Source organism: Cydia pomonella, chromosome 7 (genome assembly GCF_033807575.1).
Source record: "Cydia pomonella isolate Wapato2018A chromosome 7, ilCydPomo1, whole genome shotgun sequence".
Lineage (NCBI taxonomy): Eukaryota > Metazoa > Arthropoda > Insecta > Lepidoptera > Tortricidae > Cydia > Cydia pomonella.
Genome location: NC_084709.1, coordinates 16,559,376 through 16,584,634, shown reverse-complemented (window position 1 = coordinate 16,584,634; position 25,259 = coordinate 16,559,376). Strand labels below are relative to the sequence as shown.

The window sequence follows — 25,259 nt, the reverse complement described above, 5'->3', positions numbered from 1 at the left end:
ATGGCGCAGTAAAAGTGTGGCAGTATGAGTAATAATAAATATCACTGGATATTCCTACTGAAATCAAGCTCATTGAGAACATCTAAGCCAAAAATGAAAAGTTCATTTTGTTGATAACAAAGTAGATATTATCTCATTTCTCATTCTCTTACATAAAGTATTTCTTTGTGAATAGTTTACACTGCATGAAATATAAGATTTTTTATGCTATCGAGTATAAAAATAAAAATCAGTTTTGAAATGAAAGGGCACGACGTCACTTGACCGCTTGCCCCCATTTTTCAGGATTAACATAAACGATATTTTTATTTTACGCAATTTGATGTGCATTAAACATAACTATGCACCTTCGTATGATTTTTTAAATTTTTATCATTATAGGAGTTAGGAGCTTTTAATAATTTGTATGAATTTTGGTTATCGCTCGTAACTAATATAATAATTAAAAAAAAAACAAGTCAAAAGGACTATGGTTATTATTAATAAAAATGAATATACAAACATTGTTACCTACTGCTCTTACTGGTGGACAGTACACAGTACAATTTATATCGTTATTCATAAATGTCTTTCAATCCTGTCAGTTCTGTTGATAATCGTCTGTGCCTGACCGACATTTAGATTCTTTTTTTACTCAAAAGGAAAAATATTAAACATAGGTGTGATAAGTTTTGTGAATATGAGGGTAAATTTTAGTTACTGTTTTTACTTCAGCTGTGGAAGCGTAACCGCAGCATGACCGACAACGCCGCAAAAGCGAAGCACATTGTGCATCGAACCGCTTTTCGGTTTTATCCACTATAAAGCCATTCTCCGTGGTAAAACTTCGTTTCAGCGTTGTCGGTAGCGGCTTTATCGCAGAAGCCAATAATTTATCTCACAGCAACTAAGTAGGTGAATACGACTGAGTTCATATAAAAGGGCTTAGAGGACTTAAAGCATTGCACACAGCCATTTTTGTGCAACGATACTCATGGAACTACTTTTGAGAACATAATACGTGATAAGACTGTCCAATAAATGTACAATATTGCTGTATTTGCAGTGATCACCGGTGATACTTAGAATAATCCTAAATAAATGAGAATTTCAAACCAAAAATTAAAGTTCCATTTAATCCATTTGCAACGCAGTTTTTAGAAAAATACGAGTACTTCTGGCATAAAATTCTTATTTGATTAATGGATAAACTTTATTTTAATTTAATAAACCTTTGTGATCAATATCAGATCGTAACAAATAATATAATTTTAATGACAATTGTTATAATTATTAAACTTTTTAATTAACAAGGAAACTGCGGATACTTGCCCGTATCGTCGAGTAAGTGTCCGCATGCTTTTGATTAATTATATGCATAACGATTAAAGTAAATGCACGTTGAAACATTGATAGGCATGCATCAGGCATGAACATGAATATAAAAGATCCCATTAAAGAAATCTAAAAAGCACAAATAAGCGCTGCTTTAGACCACTTATCGATAGTCACTTTGATTTCTCATTAGCTTTTACCATACCTCCTTACGAATTTGAACAAAATAATGATTAAAATGGAGCAAAAACTAAATCGTCACGGAAGTATCCACATCATTTGCGCTACTAATATGCGCCGTAGTACTTGTTACTTGACTCTCAAATGTAAACAAAATGTATAAGGTTTACATCAGTTGTCGACAACGAGAGCCGCTAAAACTGCAATGCGTATACTTACCCGCTGGGTACAATTGGCCCACATGATTGTAATGTTCTAAAGTCTTTCATAATATCCGTCCAGTCGTTCTAATTTTCAGTTGATGAAATATTTTTTAAACAGAAACTCTAATCGGAATCCATTTCTTATCTTGATTGCTAAATACTTGGGTGAAAAAACCGACCCTCTGTAAACTTAGTTATTCATTCCCACCAATCTCGTAAATTATGCGTAAAAAGATTTTTTTCCTGGGTTACTAATGGCAGTAATGGCGAAGAGCTGCGTTTACACTGTTTACCCCTCACATTAACAATCAACGGACCCCTTCTGTTCATGCAGCCCCCGCCCGGCCCGATTCTACTATGTATTGGTAATATCTGAAGTAAAAGTACTGAATGTTTTATTATATAAAATAAATTTCTAAGTCCGCTCTGCTATCTTGATAGTTTTTGTTGGGAACGGATCTTTTGATTTCTATAATATCAATATATCCCTAATGCAGTTGCTAATGCAGCCGGTCTAGGCTAGTATTCGGAGGCTTTTTCAAAAGTACCAATTAGAGGCACCTAAATTGAAACCACCTTTTTTATTGTAAAATGTTGCTGAATCACTTTTTTATCACCCTCCATACTATCAACCACCAATTTCTACATTTAACCGGCAATAACCCAGTAAACCAGTATCTTTGGATTATATCTATTTAATAATACAAATTGAAGTTTTTTATCTGAGTCGTCGAGATCCTGGCCTGCACGGTGGCTACAGTTTCATATGTAACACCTTGTCGGTAAGTTAAGTGGCATTCAGAAATCCATACAATAAAGAACCAACACGGCTGATTTTCTAACCATTATTTTAGCAAGGGTTAAAGGCCTTCACTGTTTAGCGTTTTGTTTGGTTGATGAACCTCAAGCTTAATAACATTGATTTTCTTTCGGTTAATGCTGGGTGCTCATTAATTATTAATTTGTACGACATTAACCACATTATTACATAAATAGGCACTAAAATATCGTCCTTTGCATACTACATGCATAATAAATTATTATAATAGCTTACTACATCCGGTCAACGCCACGTGTTTCGCCAACTATGCAAGTTGGGTTTTAAGGCACAACACACACGAGCTGTTTTTTTTTTCAAAAATTCAGAGTCTGAATCTCTATGGTCACGGAATAAATTCAAAAATTCAGTCAACATAGATTTCATACAAAAACAGAGGTGGCATAGATAACAAGCGCATCGTGTGCAACAACACTTCTTATAAGCGAATATGAATTTCATAAAATACACTAATCAAAAAGCCAGATTAGTAATGCATAAATTCAGTTTTTTTTTACAAGTATATCGAATGAAGTCCCCGAGGTTTGTTCGCAGTATGGGGTCAAAGAGAGGAAGGAGTGTACGGGTTTATAAAGGATTGGAAACGCGCAGAGAAACCTTTGAAGTTCCAAGCGTCCATAGCAAATAGGCTACGGTAACTGCTTATACTAGCTTGCTGCCGACGTGGTTAAAAAAGTATCACTTTGAATCATACGGCCATGTCGGGCTCATTTTATTTGGATTAAAATTAATATGACTAATTTTATGGGTCAAGCACATTTTCGAAAAAGGTCACTTTTGTGGACAAAACATTAAAAGTTAGCGACTACATATTTCTTATTTGAGTGAGTGCAGCGTAAAAATTTTCTTTAGATGAATTTAACTTAGATTTCTACAGAAAAGACGCGAACAAGTTGAGCATACTTTAAAATTTGTAAGACCCATGCAATGTGAATTGTATGCATATGATGCTGTATATATCACGGTATAAACAGGATGCGGATCATAGGAAAATATTACCATACTTCAAATTAACTGTCAAAACTTCAACACACACTACCGGCAGCGAAGCCACGTGTTAATACTTGACAATCGATGGACACTGTATATTATTTATAGTGCATCACAAAGTGGAATAAATCCTAATTTTAGAGAATTAATGGAATAAATAAATATAAGTTAAGGAAAGGGCTGGTAACGATAGAGGTAACATCTTGTGCATAAAATATTACTACATGCTGTATATCTAAGTAACAATTGAAGTACGTATCCAAATTAACTTTGTATGCTTCGTTGTTTTAGTAATAGAAAAAAAGGTAAACAATATTGACGTGTCTTGTTATAGAAAATTATTAAGAAAGCGTTTTTAAGTTTTTAGTTTATATTACTTACGAAAGCAAAATAATGTAAATAATCGTATATGATTTCTAGTTGTTACATATTTGCTGTGACTTATTTTTCTAAAGTGCTTTTATAATAAAAAAAAGATTATATTTCTAATGCAAAAAAAACGACCTATAAACATTCACAGCCTATAGCAAACTACCTGCAATGTGTTGTTTTATTATTTACACGGGCTGATGTAGTCTATGAGTTAGATAGCACTTCGTACGATCTATGTTCGGTACAAACTGAATTCTTGTATACAACGAGCGCCAGTTCCAGCTTAATAATTCAAAACTCAGCTCCGGAGAACTAACAATAAAGTTATCATCACACAATACTTAATAATCAGTACCGTAACTTCCTGTCCGTTTTTCGTCGCCAAATAATCTAGTCTATAACACAATTTTCTGCGAGACAGCTTATTGTTAGATATGTTAGGTGTACCTTTAAAAAACATGCATAATGGAGGGTTCCGTACCTTCATAAAATATAAAAAGCTATTCCAGCAATAACAACGTATCTTACCGGCTGTTACGTCCTTTTAATAAGAAAAAAAGATTTCTGGAATCCATAAAAAGATGCATGTTTCGCAAATTGCAACGCAGTTCTTCTACTACAAAAAAAGTTTTGAGATGTAATTTTGAACCAAATCGCTGCTTATTTTACTCAGTACCGGGGTAGTCACCAGAACACGATTTCCATCGACTTGCTTTTTTTAAACTGTATCAATATTAGATAGGTATCTATATTTTTTAATACATGTAAACGTAGTATGTCAGGATCGTAGCAAGTGGAAATCCGTGGTCTCTGCCTACCCCTTCGGGAAATAGGCGTGATTATATGTATGTATGTATGTAAACGTAGTAAATATATAATGTAGCGTAGTTAAAGTACTGTATATAAATCATGTAACTTTGTGATTGTGACTAAGTCGCCGTCGCTTGAATTATGAACAGCGAACGACTAAATCCGTATAACAAAATTATTCCTTTATTTCACTTGATTCGCTTTTGTTTTATTTAATTAATCTTTCTAAATGAATAATTTAATTTAATTTCAGTGCTTTATTTCATTAAAATTTTTATATGATCTAAGCTTGAGACATTTTATCCTCCTGAATGGAGTTTATAAAACTATTGAGGACCTACCTATATAAGAATCTACTTAAAATAAATAATAAGATAGTAAGCAAAATCGCAATAGTTATTAATATACCTAACTGATATGTGTAGTATATTTGTATCTGTTATATACAGAGTCCCTCCATAAAAGTTATGCCTTTGATCATGTTGTCTAAAGAAAATGTATGATTCGTAAAACTTGCAAAACGCGAGCGGTAATATTATTATTGTTTACTTTATTATACACACAATTATAAAATTCGTTTACTAATATTATAACTGCAGTTTATGGGCTTGAATTGGTTGTGAAGGGATGCACTGTCTGTATTTAATCACCTGAAATGGCTGCGATACTCTAATTAATTGTTTTTAAATAATGATCCACTGAGCCAGCCTTCGAGCAACACCGGCTTCCGAAACGTCGGAAGGGAGGAGCCTAAGCGATATCTTACTGAAAAAAATCATTCTGCTATTTTTTGTGGGGGGAAACGTGCCCACAGTCGCACTTCTCACTAATTACATACAAAGTCTAATCTGTAATGACAACACAAATACATAGAAAATGACACACGTCAAAGACAAATCTTGCACACCTCGATCTCTTTTTGTGTACGGACGAGTCACAACATGAACCGTTATAGGTACAGTTGTACCTATGCTTCGGTAGAGGGAAAATATTATGAATGCCTGCCGTCCCCTTCCCGGCGTTGCTCGAAGGAGCCAGCCATGAGCTGTGTGATTAATGTCATTATACCAAGCAGGCCGTCCGCTAGCTGGCACGGGTGCACGTAGCGGGCGCACGCACGCGGGTGCCATTGTAGGTAAATTCCGTCGCACGTTTCCGCGCCAGTTAGCGTTGATCATACTATTTTTCGTTAGCGGACGAAAAAGTGAACGCCCATAGATCAGTGTTGCCAAATCGTACCTTTTAGTACGGTTTTACGTACTTTTTTTGGACCCTTGCGTACCTTTTTTGTATGCAGCGTACATCGTACTAAAATCGTACATTTTGATGAATGATTGTTTTATTTGTTTAACAAAAAAAAAATTTTCGTTATGTTGGTTCAGGGCAAAATTCCTAATCTGACAGTGATGGCCAACATAAAAAAATTACTATAGACAACACACGTCCAAACTACGTACAAGTTGCAGTCGGCAGTTGTGTCTTACCTGTGATCTCTATTTTTTTCAAGCTAGGAAAGAAAATGGAAATGCGCGGGTTCGTTCAACCAATGTTCAGTTTTGTCTTTTCTTGCCTTCGTTTCCTAGTTTGAAAACTTTAAAAATAATATTGCAAATTACTTGCTCACTGATTGCTTCCGCTGCAGTTGTTTGAAGAAAAATAAAAAAGTCTAAAAGTAAAAAAAGCTGAGAGAGAATTTAATTTTGCTCATGGGCTATCAGGTAAGTCAGGGTCAGGGTTGGGGTATCAGGTAAATAAATCATGTTTGTTTATCTTGTAAGGTGGTTACCTTATTCAAATGTATTTATTTTTAATTTATATACATTTGCATATCCGGGAGAAAGTTACTAAGTCATCTGCGTGTACTTTGTTTTATCCAGATTACAAAACTCAGTCAAAATTCGGCCAGCCACTTTATTTTTCATGTATATAAAATTTAACTTTGCTATGTTAGAATTTAATTACTGTCCTGAGACAAATACTTAAAACAAATGAGTTGTATTTTGTACTTTAAAATACATAGTTCTTTTCTTTATTGCAAATTGCAATCGCAAAATGTAGACAAAAGTTGATGCTGATTTATAACCTTTTTAGAATCCGGAATAACAAAGTTATATGCATAGGTTATACTAACTAACTAACTAACTATTGTGGCGCAGTGATCCAAAGAGGGTCTTGGCCTCCAAAACGAGAGAATGCCACCTGTCCCGATCCTGTGCCACTTCCTGCCAGTTGTCGGCTTTGAGTTGGCACAGATCCGCCTGTACACTGTCGCTCCAGCGGTATCTGGGCCGACCCACTGGACGGCGACCAGTCGGTTGTCCCAAATAAGCTCTCTACTACTAGTAGTAGGTTATACTAGTGGTTCCTAATCTTATCAGTCCTGTCACCCCTACTATCAGGATCCCTAGACTAACTAGGGATCCTGATTTTACCCCAGTAAGCACTAATTTTGACATCGACACAAGAGGTACTCAATGTCAATGTCAAGTCAAGCTGACAGTGACAGCAGGCGTACTACACACTTGGGCGAACACATTTGAAGTACTATCCAAGCGTTGACGTTAACACCTTAGATAAAATCGTCGGAAAAATTACAAACCGTTAATTTTCACAATCAAACATTGTAATAGGGTTGTTTCCACCTACAAATCTTAGGGCAGAATTGTATCCCAATAAATTCTTTTGGATTATAAGAACATGTTAAACTACTTTTAGGGGAGTTTGTAATCTTTCCTGACCATATTTTTGTAAATATTGAATTTAAAATATCTTTTGGCACACGTCACGTAACCAAACTCGAAACGTCTTTGAAGATTTTGATGACGTCACAACTCGCGGATTGACACTGTTGACAGTTAGGCGATAGACAACAAATGACAAATGTCGTTTGACAGCTCGTATCTTCTACGTGTGTATGTAGTTATGTGTCAAACCGTAAACTGTGACGTCACTCAATTTTCAAAGAGCGTTTTGGGCGCGAAAGCATCCGTCAAAATATATTTTGTTCATTTAACATATTTAAAGCCGTTTTTAGTATAAAGTTGAATTTTAGGGCAACTTTTAGTTAATATAGAACGTAATACGAGCGTTTCAAAAAATTGGAAACAACCCTATTATAACAAAAAATTTTTTTTGTACAGAAGTTACTTCGTGGATTGCGACTGAGTCAATGATTCGATTTGAGAGTGATTTTCTCAATGTGAAACAAAATTGGTTAAATATGACGTCAATACACTAATTTGTGACAGTTACAAAGATGTGTTCAATGTAAATATTGTTTCTTTAAGGAATTTGAACAATAAAAAAAAAACCGTACTTTTTTTACCCAAATCGTACCTTTTTTGACGTATGAACGTACATTAAGCTGTAAGCGCTCTGGCAACACTGCCATAGATAGTTTTAGTATAACTAGCTAAACTACTGTTTTAATTAAATTATGTTTCTCAATTTTACAATATTTATTTCTCGTTTTACTTCTATTACCTTTCCCTAAATAACAGCATATAGTAAAAACAGCAACACTCTTAACTGTCCATTGGTGGAGCTTATGCCTTTTGTAATAAGGTCCACCGATGGACAGTTAACAGTGTGGGCGATGGTACCGTGCTCTATAACTTTGTTAGTATTAATATTCATATCGCATAATTCTCTGTAACCTAATTAGCCGATTGTGAAATGTGTACGGATTGGGTAAGTAGGTCGCGATGACACTAGGAACGCGGTTTGAGCCTCTAACGTCGCCTAATTCAATTACAAATTCCACTGCTTAGACGTGATTTAAGTAGAAATGGCTCGGTGCACATTGTATACAAATTCGATTTCTGATTATTTAGTTATGATATATCTCCATAACAAGGGCAGGGTGTCGTTTTTATTGTGAAGTACATTTTATTCAAAGCTGTTAATAAAATTAATAAGATAAATTAATTAAATATATTTATATAAATTAATTTTACAAAATCGCTTCTTATCTCTTGTACACTATATAAATGCAACCTAGTGTGCAAATTTAAACTTTCTAGCTTTTGTGGTTTCGACTCTGTGTTGATGAATCAGTCAGTCAGTCAGTCGCGACACAAGCATTTATGTATAGATAGATAGTAAGTGTTACTGAAATAAAAATTACTGATATTTATGATTATAAATACGAGCAGTTTTAGTCATTAATAAATATACAAATATAAGGAAATAATGTACAAAAATATTTTTATCGTACTATAATTATTATATGAAATTGACCTCGTTAACTTCCGCACACACATGAAATTTGGCTTAAGTGGATGTAGTCACAGTGTAAACTCGTGGTAAAGACAAATACTCTGTATTTCTCAGAGCGCGTTACTAGGTGTTATACCGTCAACCGCAGGGTGGCTGAGAGCAATATGTCGGATTATGTTCAACAGGGAGACAGATTTCCAGCCAATATTATGTTATGTTACAGCCTTAGGTACTTATATTTACCAATGTATATGACGTGTGACGCAATTTTTTGTTGATTTCAGGCATTATAGCGGTATAGTCGGTATCACATTTGAATAAAACTGGTACCTAATTAGGTGTTTTTTAGGTGTTTTTACATAATTAAGCATAAACGACCTGTAAATAATCTAAGTTAATTGATCCAATTCTGCTACGGAAATTAACCATGGAAATCGTATTGTACAGTCAGCATCAAAAAACCGGATCAAATAACGCTTCATAAGTATCTACCATTCTATAACCGCTTAATAAAAACTGATGTCTTTATTATAGAACAACTGAGACTGTAAAGGATATACTTTGGAACATGAATTTTAGAAATTTATCTATATTTGGAAAAGTTATCTGAGATGTCAGATACTAAATGTATAAATGTATAATTGTTGGTGCAATAAAGAATATTTACTTACTTACTTACTTACTTTTGGCGCGTTGTTTCATCCGCTACTATTGATGCTGACTGTACCTATTGTTTTTATTGCACTTATTTCATACACATATAAATTTGTATAAAGCATACGCTAACACGTTTTTATGTGGATATGTAACTTAAATAAATAAATATTGTTAGATGCAAAGCTGAATGGCATTGTACTTACTACTTAAAGATGAATCTTAAATTAATATGAAATTGGTAAGTAATTATGTTAGCAGTAAATTATTTCTCGTTAACATACATATGAATCTATTTTTTTTTGTACATGTCAAATTCAGAAACAATTGAGACACATATTTAATTATGTTTATTCTTCCAGAAGTCCTGCTTACAAGCCACATAGGTACATATAGTAAAAATAAATAAAATACTAATAAAAGTTTTCACTGACTTTTTAAGTAGCTTTCCTATAGACGAAAGTGGAGGACCCGCGCGAAATCGCCTTTTCATACAAACGTAGTCCTCATTTTCCTCTCTGGATATTAACATTATTGAAAATACTTTGACACAATTTCTTATATATCGACCGATATATTGATGTTTTAGTATTTTAAAATTATACGAGTTAGGAGCATTTAATTTTTTTATGACAACTGTTCTCTCCTAGTTTTTACAATAATCAAAAAATCGAAAATAGTCAAACGTAAGGAAATAGCTATTGTTAATATACATCAAATTATGTAAAATACTTTCCATTATATCAATATCCAGAGAGGAAAATGGGAACTAAGTTTGTATGGAGAAACGGCCGTCCCCTCTTAAATAAATAAATAAATAAATTAATAAATCTTTATTTCAGACCCAGAAGTCCATATATGGTTAGTAAAATTAACTTAAAATCTATATTATTCACAAAGGATACTTAAGGATACTCTAGATAGATTATTGAAATTATATTTAAAATGTCATTACCTTTGACCCAGTTTTAAACCACTCTCTACCTATATTATTGGCGCAAAAGTGGATTAGTGGTTCGCTCCATATAAATGCCGACAACTTGCAACCCCTTTGGTGTGCATGGCGGCGGTAATCGCTTACTATCAGGCAATCCGTCTGCTCGTTTGCCTCCTATATCATAGAAAAAATATATAATTTCAATGATTCAGTTTTGCAATACACTCTTTATTCACAATAGTTTTCTATAAAAAATATATGAGCCAATCTGTTATTTACTTGTCGTATACAGTTATCCATTCCCTGATTTAATAATTTTGAGTATTTCCTATATACAGAGGTTCGGTAAATATCGGGGTTGTAACAAAGTAAGAATTTCACAGTTTAGCCTTTGTGGATTGATTGTGACAGCCTTTCATAATCTACAAATTGTGTTTTAAACATTTAAATAATGCCTAACTATTATAAATATATCTGCATACTACTAAGGTACTACATTCGACTTACTTTTGCACCTAACTGTAAACTGCTTAATTGTCAATACACAATGGAATCAACTATCTTTAACGATTTACAGTTATTAAACTACGTATTTTTTTGCAATTTACTCCAAATACGTACCTACTGAAGTCTCCTTATCTAAATATTATAAATATTTGTCTTAAGTGTTTTGCTTTTAAGGTCTATTGGACATCACCAGGGCCCATACTTTTCATTCCGTTGACGCAAAAATGACGTAATTTAACATACAGGGAGTTACTACAAATTTAGGTTACTTACTTATTGATGAGTATCATAATAAATACTTGTTACGTGAATAAAAGCTTGTTACACTGTTAAAAACCAAAAATATTTCATAAATTAATAATCTATTATTTATTTGTGTGACAATAAAACGAAAGTCAGTTAGACGTTTCTATACTGATTGTCAAGTATATGTATCAGTTACCTAAAGAGGTTGACAAATGATTAATTATTACGAAAATACTAATTTGAATCACTCTATGTAGCGTGACGTCATTTTTCTGTCAACGGCATAAAATGTACGGGCTCTGGATATCACAAAAACATCATAAGCAATATGAAAATATCGGCTATTACTCTCTGATACTCAGGCGGTGTAGAATAACACCGTATGATCAAGTGTAATAGAAACATCATTACTACTGTGACGATATATTTTATACCTATTATAATTTATCTAGATAATAGATTGTGCTTTTATCAAAAGCTTTTAATCTTTGTATCGCCGTTGTTTTATAGCATTTATTGAAGGTATATTACACTTTTCGGACAATGATACCGCTTACAAAACATTATCTAAATGGAAACCTTTTAGATGTGCTTTATGCGTACCTTATTTAACCAAACGACGTGGATCCCTTTGATTCATTCTCACTTCGCCGCTCACAGGAACGGCACGGTCGTAAAGCGACTGAAAATGTGGTCTAAAATTAAGGGCCACGTCTTAGTATTTTACCGACGATTCCAACATACTTGCGAACATCTGACAGTTCACGGACCAAGTTTTTTCATGCGGAAAGATGTGCATTTTATATACAGGTTAATTTACTTTATTATTTACGTCCATGTGTGGATTGCTGCCGTAGCCACGATTCGCAGATACTACAACCACTACCAAGAGAACACAATTCGGTTTACGACGAGAACGGATTATCTAGATTGGAACACAACTTTTGCATCGATAACCCTTTGTGAAATACCCAACGTTGACAAAATATATATGCTTAGCCAGGAAATCAATCCTGGAGATAAAGGTAAGCTTGACCGATTCATCGGGGAAATTGGATTTTTCAACGGTTTATGTCACAGTTGTTTTGCTCTCTGCGACAACGAACCTCTCTGTCCCACAGATTTTGGTCAACTAAGTCTGGCTGTTCGTTCAGAATGCAAAGATTTGTTATTAAGCTGCAAATGGAATGGAATACCTTTCGAATGTTGCAGCAGTTTCCAGCCAATAATAACGGAATACGGCACGTGTTATTCAATGAATAATGTGCATGGTCCCAAGAAGTCACCTGTTTACCAAACATCAAATAAAGATAGGCAAGCTTCAATAGAAATTGTGGCGTCTCAAGATTATGAAGCATTCCTGCACGCACCAGAAGACATCCCATTCTGGAACATGGAATACGATCGGAGGTTGACAGTTCTATTTGGTGCAGAAGCTAACGTGACATATTCTATAACGAATGTCGTGAATGAACCAGAAGTGTCTTTGCTATCTCCAGAAATTCGTCAATGTAGATTCCCAAATGAAGTTCCAGAAAATTATATAGCTTATAAATACTACAGTTATTCTGGTTGTATTAGCCAATGTCGTATTGATGCTCAGTTGGAACTCTGCAACTGCACTCATCACTTTTCTCCTCAAATATACGAGGAACGGTATTGTGATTTGGAAGGATTGAAATGCCTATCAAACAACTTTAGAATATTAAGAAAACTAAGAGTGCCTGGGATGAATGAAACGGGCTTAATTTGTGACTGTTTACCGTCTTGTGAAGAACCGGATTTTAACGTGGTTGCTAAAGATTTTTTTGAGCCTGAAGAAAACGTGAAAGCGAGGAGCGCAAAATTTTCTTTGAGTAACCGACCCTATGAACGGATCACCCGGCAGGTTGCCCGCACGACGCTCGACCTCGTAGTCGCGATTGGAAACAGCTTCGGTCTCTGCTTTGGCGGTTCTCTATTATCTATAGTTGAAGTTTTTTATTATCTTTGCTTTAAGCGATGGAAGTATAAGAATTAAGGGTTTTTGATAGTCATGAAACACTTTGTTTGGTGTTAGTTCCCAAATAAGAAGGCACCAGTTGTTGTTACGGCTAGATATTCGACAAACAAAGTTATAACAGTTTATATTTATTAACTTATACTGTACACTCACCGATACCTAAAGCCAACATATGTATTTTAAATGGGTCATTCTACTTTTCACGGCAGGTTTTTATGATTTCAAAGAACCTTTAAATTTTAATATTCGTAATGATTTTTAACTTACACTAACTACTTAAAACTGAACAAGCACAAATAAACATCAATATTCGACCCTTGTTTTTTTTGAATTTATAGCGTGGAGTATGCAAATATACAACTATGTTACCGTCCCAGCTCTTTTACTCATAATGACAATTTTGTTACTATAAATATATATATATATTAAAATGTGCTTTATAAAAATTAATTTAAACATTTGAAAAACTACATCACTTATAAACATAAAAATCAAATATTTTCTTTTGGGGACACAAAAACCGACAGTAAAAAGTAGAATAACCCAAATACCTGATTAAAATTATCCAAACTATACTTGAAATTGAACCAGTATTATAATTAAATCATATTTATCACAATATCTAATTTCGTTGCGTCTATTATTCTACGTACATTCTTAATTTGCTTGCGTTGATAAATAACTTTCGCATCGGCCCGCGTAGCCCACATGCCAATCGATAAAGCTCTGTAGCGAACGAAACGCAAATGTCACTGTCGCACTAATATGGAAGAGTGATAGAGAGTGATGACTACGCTACGATACTGAGCGTTAATGAATGGCATGTTGGCTACGCGGGCAGATAGATCCCTTTACATTTGCCTGCGAATGTAAGCAGTTTATCTGAAAAATTTAATTCTAATATCTAAAAGGCTGTTTCAAGCTTTGGTGACAAACCCTGAGTACTTACAAAAATGTACTAAGCATTTAGACGCAACACAGAATGGGTATAATATTTTTCTGGCCTTCTGTGCTTATTTTTTTTTTCCTTCCGGAAAAATATATTCTTAGCAGATGGAAAATTATAAGTCTATTTCACATCTCAGACTGATTTGTGAAATTTCACAAGTTTTAGTGACATTTTGTTTCAAGTGGAGGATTACTTGAAGTTCTATTAATAACAAAATCGGATAAAAATTTCGGAAATCGGTCTCTGCTCACTTGACTATTCGATTTTTTTATTGTTATATCCACACTATTTTTTTTATAAATTGTCTAGTCTTTTGTGATAAGATTTCCAAATATACTTAGATAAAAATGCTGCAATATTTTTAAATTACAAATTCAACTAACTTACATACTTTCATTTTAACAGAAGAATGTAAGAAAATTAAACTATAATGGAATATTTTAAGAAAATATTTTTTGACGATATCCGTTCAAAACATCTGAGATTTATGAAATACTCATCCTACATTTTTTCTCGTGAGCAACGAAAACGGGTCACTTTTTAAGAATTACATAGTGACGGCATTTCATTGCCCTGAAGTGTTGTTCACTGTTGGAAAGAAGCCGATGAGCCAACTGATTAAGTTTCTAATTATTAAGTCTCTACTAATTAACAAACCTCTTATAATTATTATTATCTAAATCAATAAAGACAATTTCCCAATCTAAGTGTATTTTAATTCTAAACCCTAGGGTATTTGAGTGCTTGGAGGCTGCACATAGTTAGCATGCCTTAAATAGTAGTAAATATTCAAAAACATGTGTATTACTTGCAAAAAACGAATGTAAGGACCTTGTTTGTTGTAAAAAGACGGGTATGCAGTGACAAGTGGTCCGTTCGATTACGGACAAGTTATAATATAATATAGTGAGGACGTCGTCTTTATTGTAAATAAATAAGGTTGTCTGGAAGAGATCGCTTTTTAGCGATAAGACTGCCTGTTGTTTACCTCTTCTTTATGTGTTGTATTATTTGTACTGATTCTGTATCGAGGTGTGCAATAAAGAGTATTTGTATTGTATTGTATTGTAAATAGGTTATAATTATTTTTGTAAGAGACAAATAAAGTTAAAATACTGGTACAAGTATTAGTTTTCATCACTAACCCGGTAGGATATTATACGAAGAAATTCTGTCTCAACATGCTTTGCCTTTTTTCTTTCGGAAATTTAGAAAAAGGTGCAACCCATATATTTCATCAAAAAGGCGAAGTGAATTAGAAAGAAATTACCAACGTTCTGTCTATCCTTCTTTATTACACAAAAACATTAGCCTTTTGTAAACAACGTGGGAGTGTGGGAGTAGTCTGAAAAGTTTCGGCTTTTCTACCGTGCTACATTACATTATTAAGCTAATGGGTGAGTTTTACCATTAGGCGGTTTAGAAATGGACTAATGACGCAATTTGGACGATGCTCATTCTGTTGTTTTGTATTCTGTCACAAAAATCAATATCAGTTCTAGATATTATACTCAGCAGATGCCTAATCTGCATGCAAGGCAGACTATACCTAAGTAATAACAGCAACAGTTGTATGTTTGGATAATCTGAGTAGCGATGATACCGTAGCTTGGTATCTGAGAGGGTTCAAGTTTCGACGGAAGATCAATTTAGAGGCCCCACACTGGCGTCTTTCGAGCGTCGGTATCTAGCAACTCTATGGCTGCTGCTCGACGCAACGTTGGCGCAACTGCGCAGCGACGCCATTTTCCATAGCGCTGACTAGACACCGACGGTCAAAAGACGCTAGTGTGGGGTGGCCCTTAGTTGAAGTAACTCCGCAAAATATGCATGCCAATGCGATAAAGGATTACCAATTATTACCAAAGCGGCTTTGGGATAATCTGACAACAACTTGCCTTAATTGTGTTTTTTTCGCAGTTAACTCGCAAGTATTTTTTATGCTAGTAATTCAAACAGCTGCACCAAACCTCCTAAGAACAGTTTCAAACTAAAAACACTGGTAGTGTGTATCTACCCGGAAAGTTTGTTTCTAACAGCCTGTCAGAGGTAAAAACTTATAACATCCCTTTCCGTATTTTTTCTGGATAAGTCGTTTATGTAAAATATGTATTATCCTTTTTTCACTTTTTCTCACTCGCTGCTTAGTTCCTATCTGTTTTTGTAAGTTTTAGGAACTTATGCTATCTGAGGCAATTTTAAACCTTCAAGCAATGTGTGCAGTACTCGTAGTAAATAAAATTGTGCTAAAATGATAAGTCTAATTTAGTAAGTTATCTATAACATAACCAATTTTGTTCTAAAGTGTAAATGTTGCCAACCCACAAAAATCTACGTATTAAGCAAAATAGGGCTGTGTAAATTGTCAACTATTACTATGAATCATAAAACAATTTTTTTTACATTCTGTAAATATTTGGCCCATGATTCTTCAAAGGACAAATTTACTCTCCAGGGCAAAAAAGCCGATTTCACTGATATCAACCGCGAGCCACATAACTGGTTAAGTTTAGGTTATTAATATACATCGGGGTTTTTAGTGCGAGAATGTTTTACACTAGCCAAAAAACAGGTAAAAACTATGAAAACCGATACTATTTTAATATTTCTAAGCGCATTTGGAGTTTACTGTCTATTTTTAATTCATAATTTGGTAATTTTACAATAAACAAAGTTATAAATACACGAAAACATTCCCGCACCGAAAACCCCGATGTATGGTTGACGACCAGTTTGGTCTAGTGACCCTGCCTACGAAGCTGATGGCCACGGGTTCAAATCCTGGTAAGGGCATTTATTCGTGTGATGAGCATGGATATTTGTTCCTGAGTCATGGGTGTTTTCTATGTATTTAAGTATTTATAAATATTTATATATTATATATATCGTTTTCTAAGTACCCTCAACACAAGCCTTATTGAGCTTACTGTGGGACTTAGTCAATTTGTGTAATAATGTCCTATCATATTTATTTATTATTTATGGTTATTAACTATGTGTTGCTATAATTATTTACATTGTACAGTCATTCCACAGAACAAAGCAGTAAAAACAGTCATATCACAACAGATACCAATTTATATCGATATCACTGAATTCAACGAAAAATTTCGTTTTGTAACGAATCCAGTTACAGCGAAGCTACTCGTAATTAATGACGTCCACGCAAGAACAACTGAAGTTATTTTTTTCATAACAGCAATAAAAAATTTGGCATGCCTCAAGCGCGTTAAGACACTCAATAATTACTAGTCTATGTGAAGGACATCAGAATGACTTGTTCTACACGTAAGCTTGTTTACTTACGCCTACCAACACGGCTACCATGAGTTGGCATTTGACTTTTACGCTAGCGACTGCGTGATCTCGATCGCGTTCCCTCTCGATCGCACCAATACAGCAATGCGAGCGAGATCAACTGCGATCGTGCTGACGCATTCGCTAGCGTAAACGTCAAGTGTCAGCTCATGATAGCCGTACAGAAATTTATAATTTAATATATCTACGTAAATTAACTAAGACTCTTTGGAGTTATTTAGGGACACGGCCCGATTCGAACTTTAAGATACGTCAAAAACTTCAAACTTGACAAACAAAATAAATTATAGCCGAACTACACGACCCTTATTACTATAAATTAATAATGGCGTAACCCCAACAGCTGTACAGACTTTTGTCTAAGAGACTGTAGTTCTATATATCTAGGTAGAAACATCACCCGAATTAGGACCTTCGAGAACACGAAGGGTAGAACATTGCCGGTTTCTAACTTGTTAGTAAGTGCTAAGTTCCACATCTGGCGCAAGGAGTAGTCCGCTGTTTATTTGTCGTATCTCTATATGTGCTACATGTCGACCAACGAGAATTTCTTGTGTGGAGATTCCGACAGTTGCTCTTTATTCAGTAATAACGTTCATATTTACATAAATATTTTTAGGTAAGTATTACCGCCTGTTGTCTGCCTCTAAATTTAATCAATTGTTTATTTTTCTTGTATATTTTTACTGAGGTGTGCCAATAAAGACGACCGGTTTGGCCTAGTGGGTAGTGACCCTGCCTACGAAGCTGATGGTCCCGGGTTCAAATCCTGGTAAGGGCATTTATTCGTGTGATGAGCATGGATATTTGTTCCTGAGTCATGGGTGTTTTCTATGTATTTATATATTATATATATCGTTGTCTAAGTACCCTCAACACAAGCCTTATTGAGCTTACTGTGGGACTTTGTCAATTTGTGTAATAATGTCCTATAATATTTATTTATTTATTTATTATTATTATTATTATTAATAAAGAGTATTCTATCTATCTATTATGATTTTCGTTAAGCCCCTACAATCCTGCATTACCTACAAGGTTCTATTTGACCTAATTATTGTTTGTAGAGAATATGTTAAGGCATTAAGTCCGCCGGTTTATATCATATAATAAGGTTTAAGTAAATAACAAATAATAATAAAAAACATTGCAAACAAATAAATTGGTAGTAATGTAATGTCATGTGACATTAACTCATATGAGAGTATCTAAGGCGGCCGGTACACTTGTAAGTTTTACTTACGTAAGTAAGGACAAAGCTATTTGTTAGAATGAGATAATGATATTCATCTCTCACTCTATAGTATAGCTGTGTCCCTACTTATGTAAGTAAAACTTACAAGTGTACCGGCCGCGTTAGGGCTACCAAACACTAGCGTCTCCCGAGCGTCGGCGTCTACTCAACTCTGTGGCTGCTGGACGCAACCTTGGCGCAACTGCGCAGCGATGCCATTTTCCATAGCGGTGACTAGACGCCGACGCTCAGACTTAACTGTCAATATTAATTAAGATTACAATGGATCAAAGGACTCAAATGAAAGTTCACCAACTGTTTTTGTTTTTCAGAAAGCCACTATGTCGGTAGATTTTACCGAGCCGGGTCATTCTGATACACAGTGTTTTTGTTTCGATGTACCTTTCTTTGATGTGGATAGCACTTAAAATTATTAACGGATTTCTGAACCTAAATAACCGTCTACATCACACACATTAATTTTTAAGCGCGTTCTGTATTTACCCCAAGAATAAAAGAATCAAAGGTTTATACTAAGTACTCGTTCCCGTCAAGTTGGCAGTTCGGCGACCGTTACATGATAATGTCACAAGTACTATTTTTATGTATTTTTTATTTTGTATTAAGTGTAAGTAATAAAAGTAGTTGTAAAGCTGCTGTGGTGGCCGAGTGGAGGGCGTTAGAAGGGGTGACGCGGGGAAGCGGGCGGGGAGATAACTGCCAACTTGAAGCGAACGGGTAATACCTATTTGTATGAAATTTCTCACTCTTATCAACATCTTGTATGCCTACATACAAGATGGTTTTTAATAGTACATTATGATACAAGTGTGCTAAGTTGGTCATTACACACGAGGCGATATTATGCGCGCGAGCTGTAAGCGAGCACGCAATAAGAAAGCCGATGTGTGTAATGACCAATGCACACACGTTTCATACGACGTTTTTTAACACACACAAAACAAAACTTATAAAATAGATATTTTTTGCCAAATCAGTAAAAGTACAATTTTCAAAAAGGTGACTTACAGTTTAAACATCGAATAATTGCACCAAAGCGTGCTGGGCTTGTAGGCACTTATTCGCTAGCTCATTGAAGTAAGCTACCAACACGTTTTCCAAGAAAGACTGGGCGTTTTTGCTGGTTTTCTAGTGAATAAAAGTTTCATATACCGCCAATTATTTTTCACCCGATTTTGATGGTAAAAGGCTATCGTTCTCGGCTCTTGCCTCTATTAGTATTACTGGCAGCGTCAATTTTATGTGTTCTTCATTTTCAATGCTTGAAAATGACATTTTCTTCAATATATAAACTAAAAACATGCAAAACTATTCCTATTATATGACAAATACGGAAAATGGCTGGCGCGTTATTTTTTTTACTCACGATTGCAATGCGCGCGCAAGGCAAAGGCGCGAACGAAATCGACAAACAGCCATTTAAAAAAATGAAGTAGCGAATATTTTCGTATTTCTATTCGACGGATGGAGATCAAATTGACAAAATGTCATGTTTATTCATTAATGTAATTTACGAGAAAATTTAATCCATAAATTATGTTTGGTGTGATAAAACCTCTTTGAACTAACATCTGAAATCTAAAAAAATAAATAAATAAAAATAAATAGTTGTTTAAAAAAAATATATTACTCGACCAAATTAAGAAGGCTCCGTTCCCATGCATAGTATTAGCAATCAGTTATCTTCTTAACTCAGTCAAATAATATAATGAAAAAGCGCGAGTGTTATAATATACTGAAAAAGCACGCGTGTTTAATATCTAGGATTATGAGCCAAAAATCGGTGGAATAAAAACGTCGTTTTGAGCAAGTGTGTTGAAAAAACATTTGCAATGCTACAGAATCAAATTACAAGTATAAATGCCGTCGAATTTACTTTTCTGTAATATTCGATTCGCTTTTTCAAATCGTATTCAACGAACACAAGCATTGGCACAATCAGAATGCTCACGGAAATGAGATGAGAATCATCCGCAGCTGAATAATAACGTTCTGAGGAAAAAATAAGGATTCAGTATGAATAATGAGGTTGTTTTTATTAGGTATAGCGATTTATCTGAAGTGTCCGTTTTTATATTATTTTAATTAAGATCATTGATTACATGAGTTAACGAATCTCTAATACATAAATTAAAGTTAGGTAACCAAGGTCCAATCGCAACTTTTGTCGTACGAACAATGTATTGTACCTATTTATTCTAAATATAAATAATAAATATTATAGGACATTATTACACAAATTGACTAAGTCCCACAGTAAGCTCAATAAGGCTTGTGTTGAGGGCACTTAGACAACGATATATATAATATACAAATATTTATAAATACTTAAATACATAGAAAACACCCATGACTCAGGAACAAATATCCATGCTCATCACACAAATACATGCCTTTACCAGGATTTGAACCCGGGACCATCGGCTTCGTAGGCAGGGTCACTACCCACTAGGCCAAACCGGTCGTCGAAATATGATAAGATTGCCTGTGTACTACATCATTATATGTATTATCTGCTGTAACCAATATTTTTTGTACAATAAAGTTTTTGTTACTTACTGACTTACTTACTTAATATGATTTTAAAACGTTCAATAATTGTTAATGTAATTCTTGACCTTAAACTAAACGCGCGAAAAATGTCGCGCTAAAATACGTCAGTAAACCTTAAAATTAGTCAAATACAGGGTAATTCATGAGTCATGAGACATGCTCCGTTGCATTCCAGCACCACGTTGTTTCTTCTGTCCATGCATCCTCGGCATAGGGGACTGTCTGTAACACCGGTTATAAAAAGATGTTTGTTAAATATTCCATGACCTGTTATGACCCTGGTTACCATACTCAGTTGGACCTATAACTTTTACCGACCGAACAGTTGCTTATTATTTACTGAACCGCAGGGTTGATCCTGCTCACATCTCCTGAAACATCCTAGCTATATGACTCACAACACTTTAAATTACAATTATTTCCTATGGCCTGCTTAGAGATGATAAAGGTATCATTTTGATTTGACAAATTTCCTGTAGGAGTAAGATGGTTGGCTCTTTATTATTTGCTACCATGCCTGTCACGTTCTAACAAGTATGTAAGCGCGAAAGTGACAGGCATAGTGACAAGTGATAACAATGGAACAATGCTGCCACCGCTGTATTACATATATTCTCATGCTTGAGTTGTGTACTTCAGTACTCTTTAGATTTCACAATTATATTTTCTCCCCTCTCATTTTTCTTCTGAGATTGTCTTGTTACAATGTCTATTACCTACGAGCAAAATTGTTATTCCAACGGTTTTTTGCTTATATTATAGGTTGTATTTGCTTATCTTGTGTTGCGCTTTGTTTGCCCTTAAGCCGCAAAAAAATGGGTCCGATGTTCCTAGGCCAGGCAAAATGTTTGATAGCTGGGGGGGGGGGGGGGGGGGGGGTGAAGAATACTCTGTCCTTATGAATTACTTCATTTAGGTTAGCTAAAAGTTGAATTAATCTTGATAGGTCATATTTTTTTGATTGATTTGCGCTCACCTAATAAAACGAATTCGAATTGGCTTTATATTTCAATTTAAATGATATTTGAATCATATTATTTAGTTATCGTGCGTCTCGCCCGCACCAATACACTTACGGACAAGTACGAGCGAAATGCACTATATTTGAATGACATCAGTCACATGTCAGTCTGATAATATTAGTATACGTTTGAATCGGCCTGTAAGTTCAGTTCAGTGGGTAATATTGAATAAGGGAGAGTTCTGAACGTGCACTACGAAATGAAAAAAAACATTTCAATGTGATCAATTAAACGTAAATAGATTCCAAGGAAAGCTAAGTACTTAGTGTTGGTGATTAAAAGGCCATTAAAAATTTATAGCTTTTCTAACACAGTTCATCCTAACTTCCGCAAAGTTCCGGAGTTTGTTCGGTCGATGGGTCCGCGTAAACTATTCATAAACGCTGGTCGCATAACTTTTAAATTGAGCACTTTTCTTAATAGATTTGAACTTAACGCTAGAAGATAGATATCGTTGGTTTCTTAAAATTTTATTATAATTGAATATTAAGATATTTAGGTGTTTCATTATATAAACGTTTAGAGCATCTTTAAAATGCGAATATTGACCTATGAAAAATAATCTAGTTAAATAGATAGAAAATGAGCCATCTATTACAATTAAGTAGTATAAATAAAATATATTGAAATGATAAATCAAATATAAGATATCATTTACATAATACCTAAACAGAAAATATTTAATATTTAATTTATGTTACGGATGACGATGAGCGATAAGACCGCCTGTTGTCTGCCTTTACATTTAATCAATTGTTTCTTTCCTTTTTTCTTTTGTACCTTTTTACTGAGGTGTGCCTTTCTAAAGAGTAATATATCTAAAGTAAATGAGTAGGTAAGCTACCTTATATAAAACACTCGAGGCCTAACTTATACACATACTTTAATTTTATGACCTATTTTAGTTCTGTGACCGCGTTCCTTAAAAGGTAGAAACTTTGTGCCCTCAACTTCGAATTTAAACAGTTCCTAATGAACCCTGTGAGTACTTTTAATTACTTTTAAACTACAAGGTTAGAGAAGAACTTTCTTCTTGCAAAGCTGGCTAAAGAGGGACACCTTTTTAAGACTGATTGTTCTTCGAATTTGCTTAAAAGCTTTGTTAAGCTTGATTGTAGGTAAGTGAAATTTATATTTCTTTTTAATATCTCATGGAATCCACTTTACCTTTTCGCTCTGGATGTGAAATAAACTGTCAGCCGAAAAGGAGTGTCCGGGTTTTTAATATCCTAGGAGTTACAAGCTGTGTACTTGTTTGCCATTGACGTATTTACTGTATAAGAAATATAATTAAACATACATGTACCAGATAGTTATAAGATCTGTATTCTGTACGTATGTAGCCGACAAACAGGTAAATGTCTATTTATACGCTTGTATTATAAAATTTATGCAATACTTTTTCTTTCAACAATTCGGTGGCAAATAAGCATGGGGTCTGCCTGATGGTATGTGATCGTCTTAGTCTATGGACGTATGTTACTTTAGGGGTGTCACACGCATTGCCAACCAATAAAAACCTAATTCGTATGGCATTTACAGAGACGCTTAATTATAAATTATAATACAATATCGAAATTCTTCACCCATTGGCCAGTGTTTGCATTAGGTGAGTGAAGATCTATGGCCTCTCCAACAAATTTCCGTATCGGGCAATTATGTGTAATTTGGTGTATAGTCTGCACTGGGGCCCCGCAGTGGTGAGTCTCGCCAACCACACTTAAACAAGTAGTCCGCACAGCGTCTATGTTCGGTGCGGAGTCTGTTTAGTTGGCACCATTCCTTCCTAGATGCTGAAAAGCCATACGGCGTTTTGTTACGGTCGTAGGTATTTAGGCTGGGCTTCGGCAAGTTAGATTTCCACTCATCTTTCCAAGCGTCTTTTATACATATTGAATCCAACGTGCGTCAGATTTTGAGCGGTTTGATGGGGCGGTTGTTGAGACCAGATGATGCTGGGTGGATTAAGGAATTCCTGGTGGATCGGCAGATTCGTATCGCTGTGAATTTGTTCGCTTTTTTTACCAGTGCCAGCTGTCATCTAAGATGAGGTGGAGGGATGTGACTTAGGGCTGGGAGCCATTGTATTTGTGTGGGTTTGACCGTACATGATATATAAGCCACCTAATACCTATCTTTTCTACACATCTTACCTTTAATATCCATAAAAAAGGAAATGCTAGTAAAAATGGTAATGCCCCAGTACGTTTCTTGGGAATACGAATAGCAACCTTGCATATTACTTACCATAAAAGCAGACGCCTAAATATAACAAGCCCTTGCGAGCACTAACAACACTTCAACATTTGTGTTCTCTCGACTCGACATCGTAAATCCGGACACTTGCTGCATAATATAGCCTGCATAAAACATGAGCGGAAACAAAAAGGGATAGGGTTAATTTTGTATTCAGTTTTCCGGTAGGTATCGGTTTTTTTTTTTGTAATAATGGATCAGCCATAATTTTACGGAACGAAAATAGAATAAATAATTTACATACAATATACTTATACAAACCACGTTAATTATACTAACACACTCTGAAAGAACAAATCGGTTGTATATATATATATATATATATATATATATATATATATATCTTCAAAATAAAAATAATCCCGCACGCTTTTGGCTTTTCGTTAAATAGCCTTTCCGGTCAGGATATTGATTGAACACTCATTCTACTCGACAAATAATCGCCAATATAAACCTACTTATTTCTGATTAAATATTCGTAAAACATTTTTTTTGCAAATCACTAGTGCGTATCCTAATTTCTCAGTCTTGCAAGTAATATACAAATTGAAATCAAATCAATATAATACAACTTTATCAAAATGATACGTGATTCATGCAAAATGGATTTTTTTAATACTTGATTTTATAAAATT

The 25,259-nt window shown here is 34.6% G+C and overlaps 2 protein-coding genes across 7 annotated transcripts in view; both read left to right on the top strand.

The window, feature by feature from the left end:
- LOC133519992 (uncharacterized) overlaps positions 1-25,259 on the top strand; it is a 270,730-nt gene that overhangs the window by 58,479 nt on the left and 186,992 nt on the right. The window lies entirely within an intron of this gene.
- On the top strand, positions 11,679-13,957 carry LOC133519454 (sodium channel protein Nach-like). Its single transcript, XM_061853459.1, has one exon. The coding sequence runs from the start codon at positions 11,856-11,858 to the stop codon at positions 13,287-13,289; it is 1,434 nt and encodes a 477-aa protein (XP_061709443.1). The 5' UTR covers positions 11,679-11,855; the 3' UTR covers positions 13,290-13,957.

Bases quoted from the DNA above. Each gene is read 5' to 3' on its own strand.
- LOC133519454 (XM_061853459.1), top strand. From the start codon at position 11,856: ATGTGCTTTATGCGTACCTTATTTAACCAAACGACGTGGATCCCTTTG.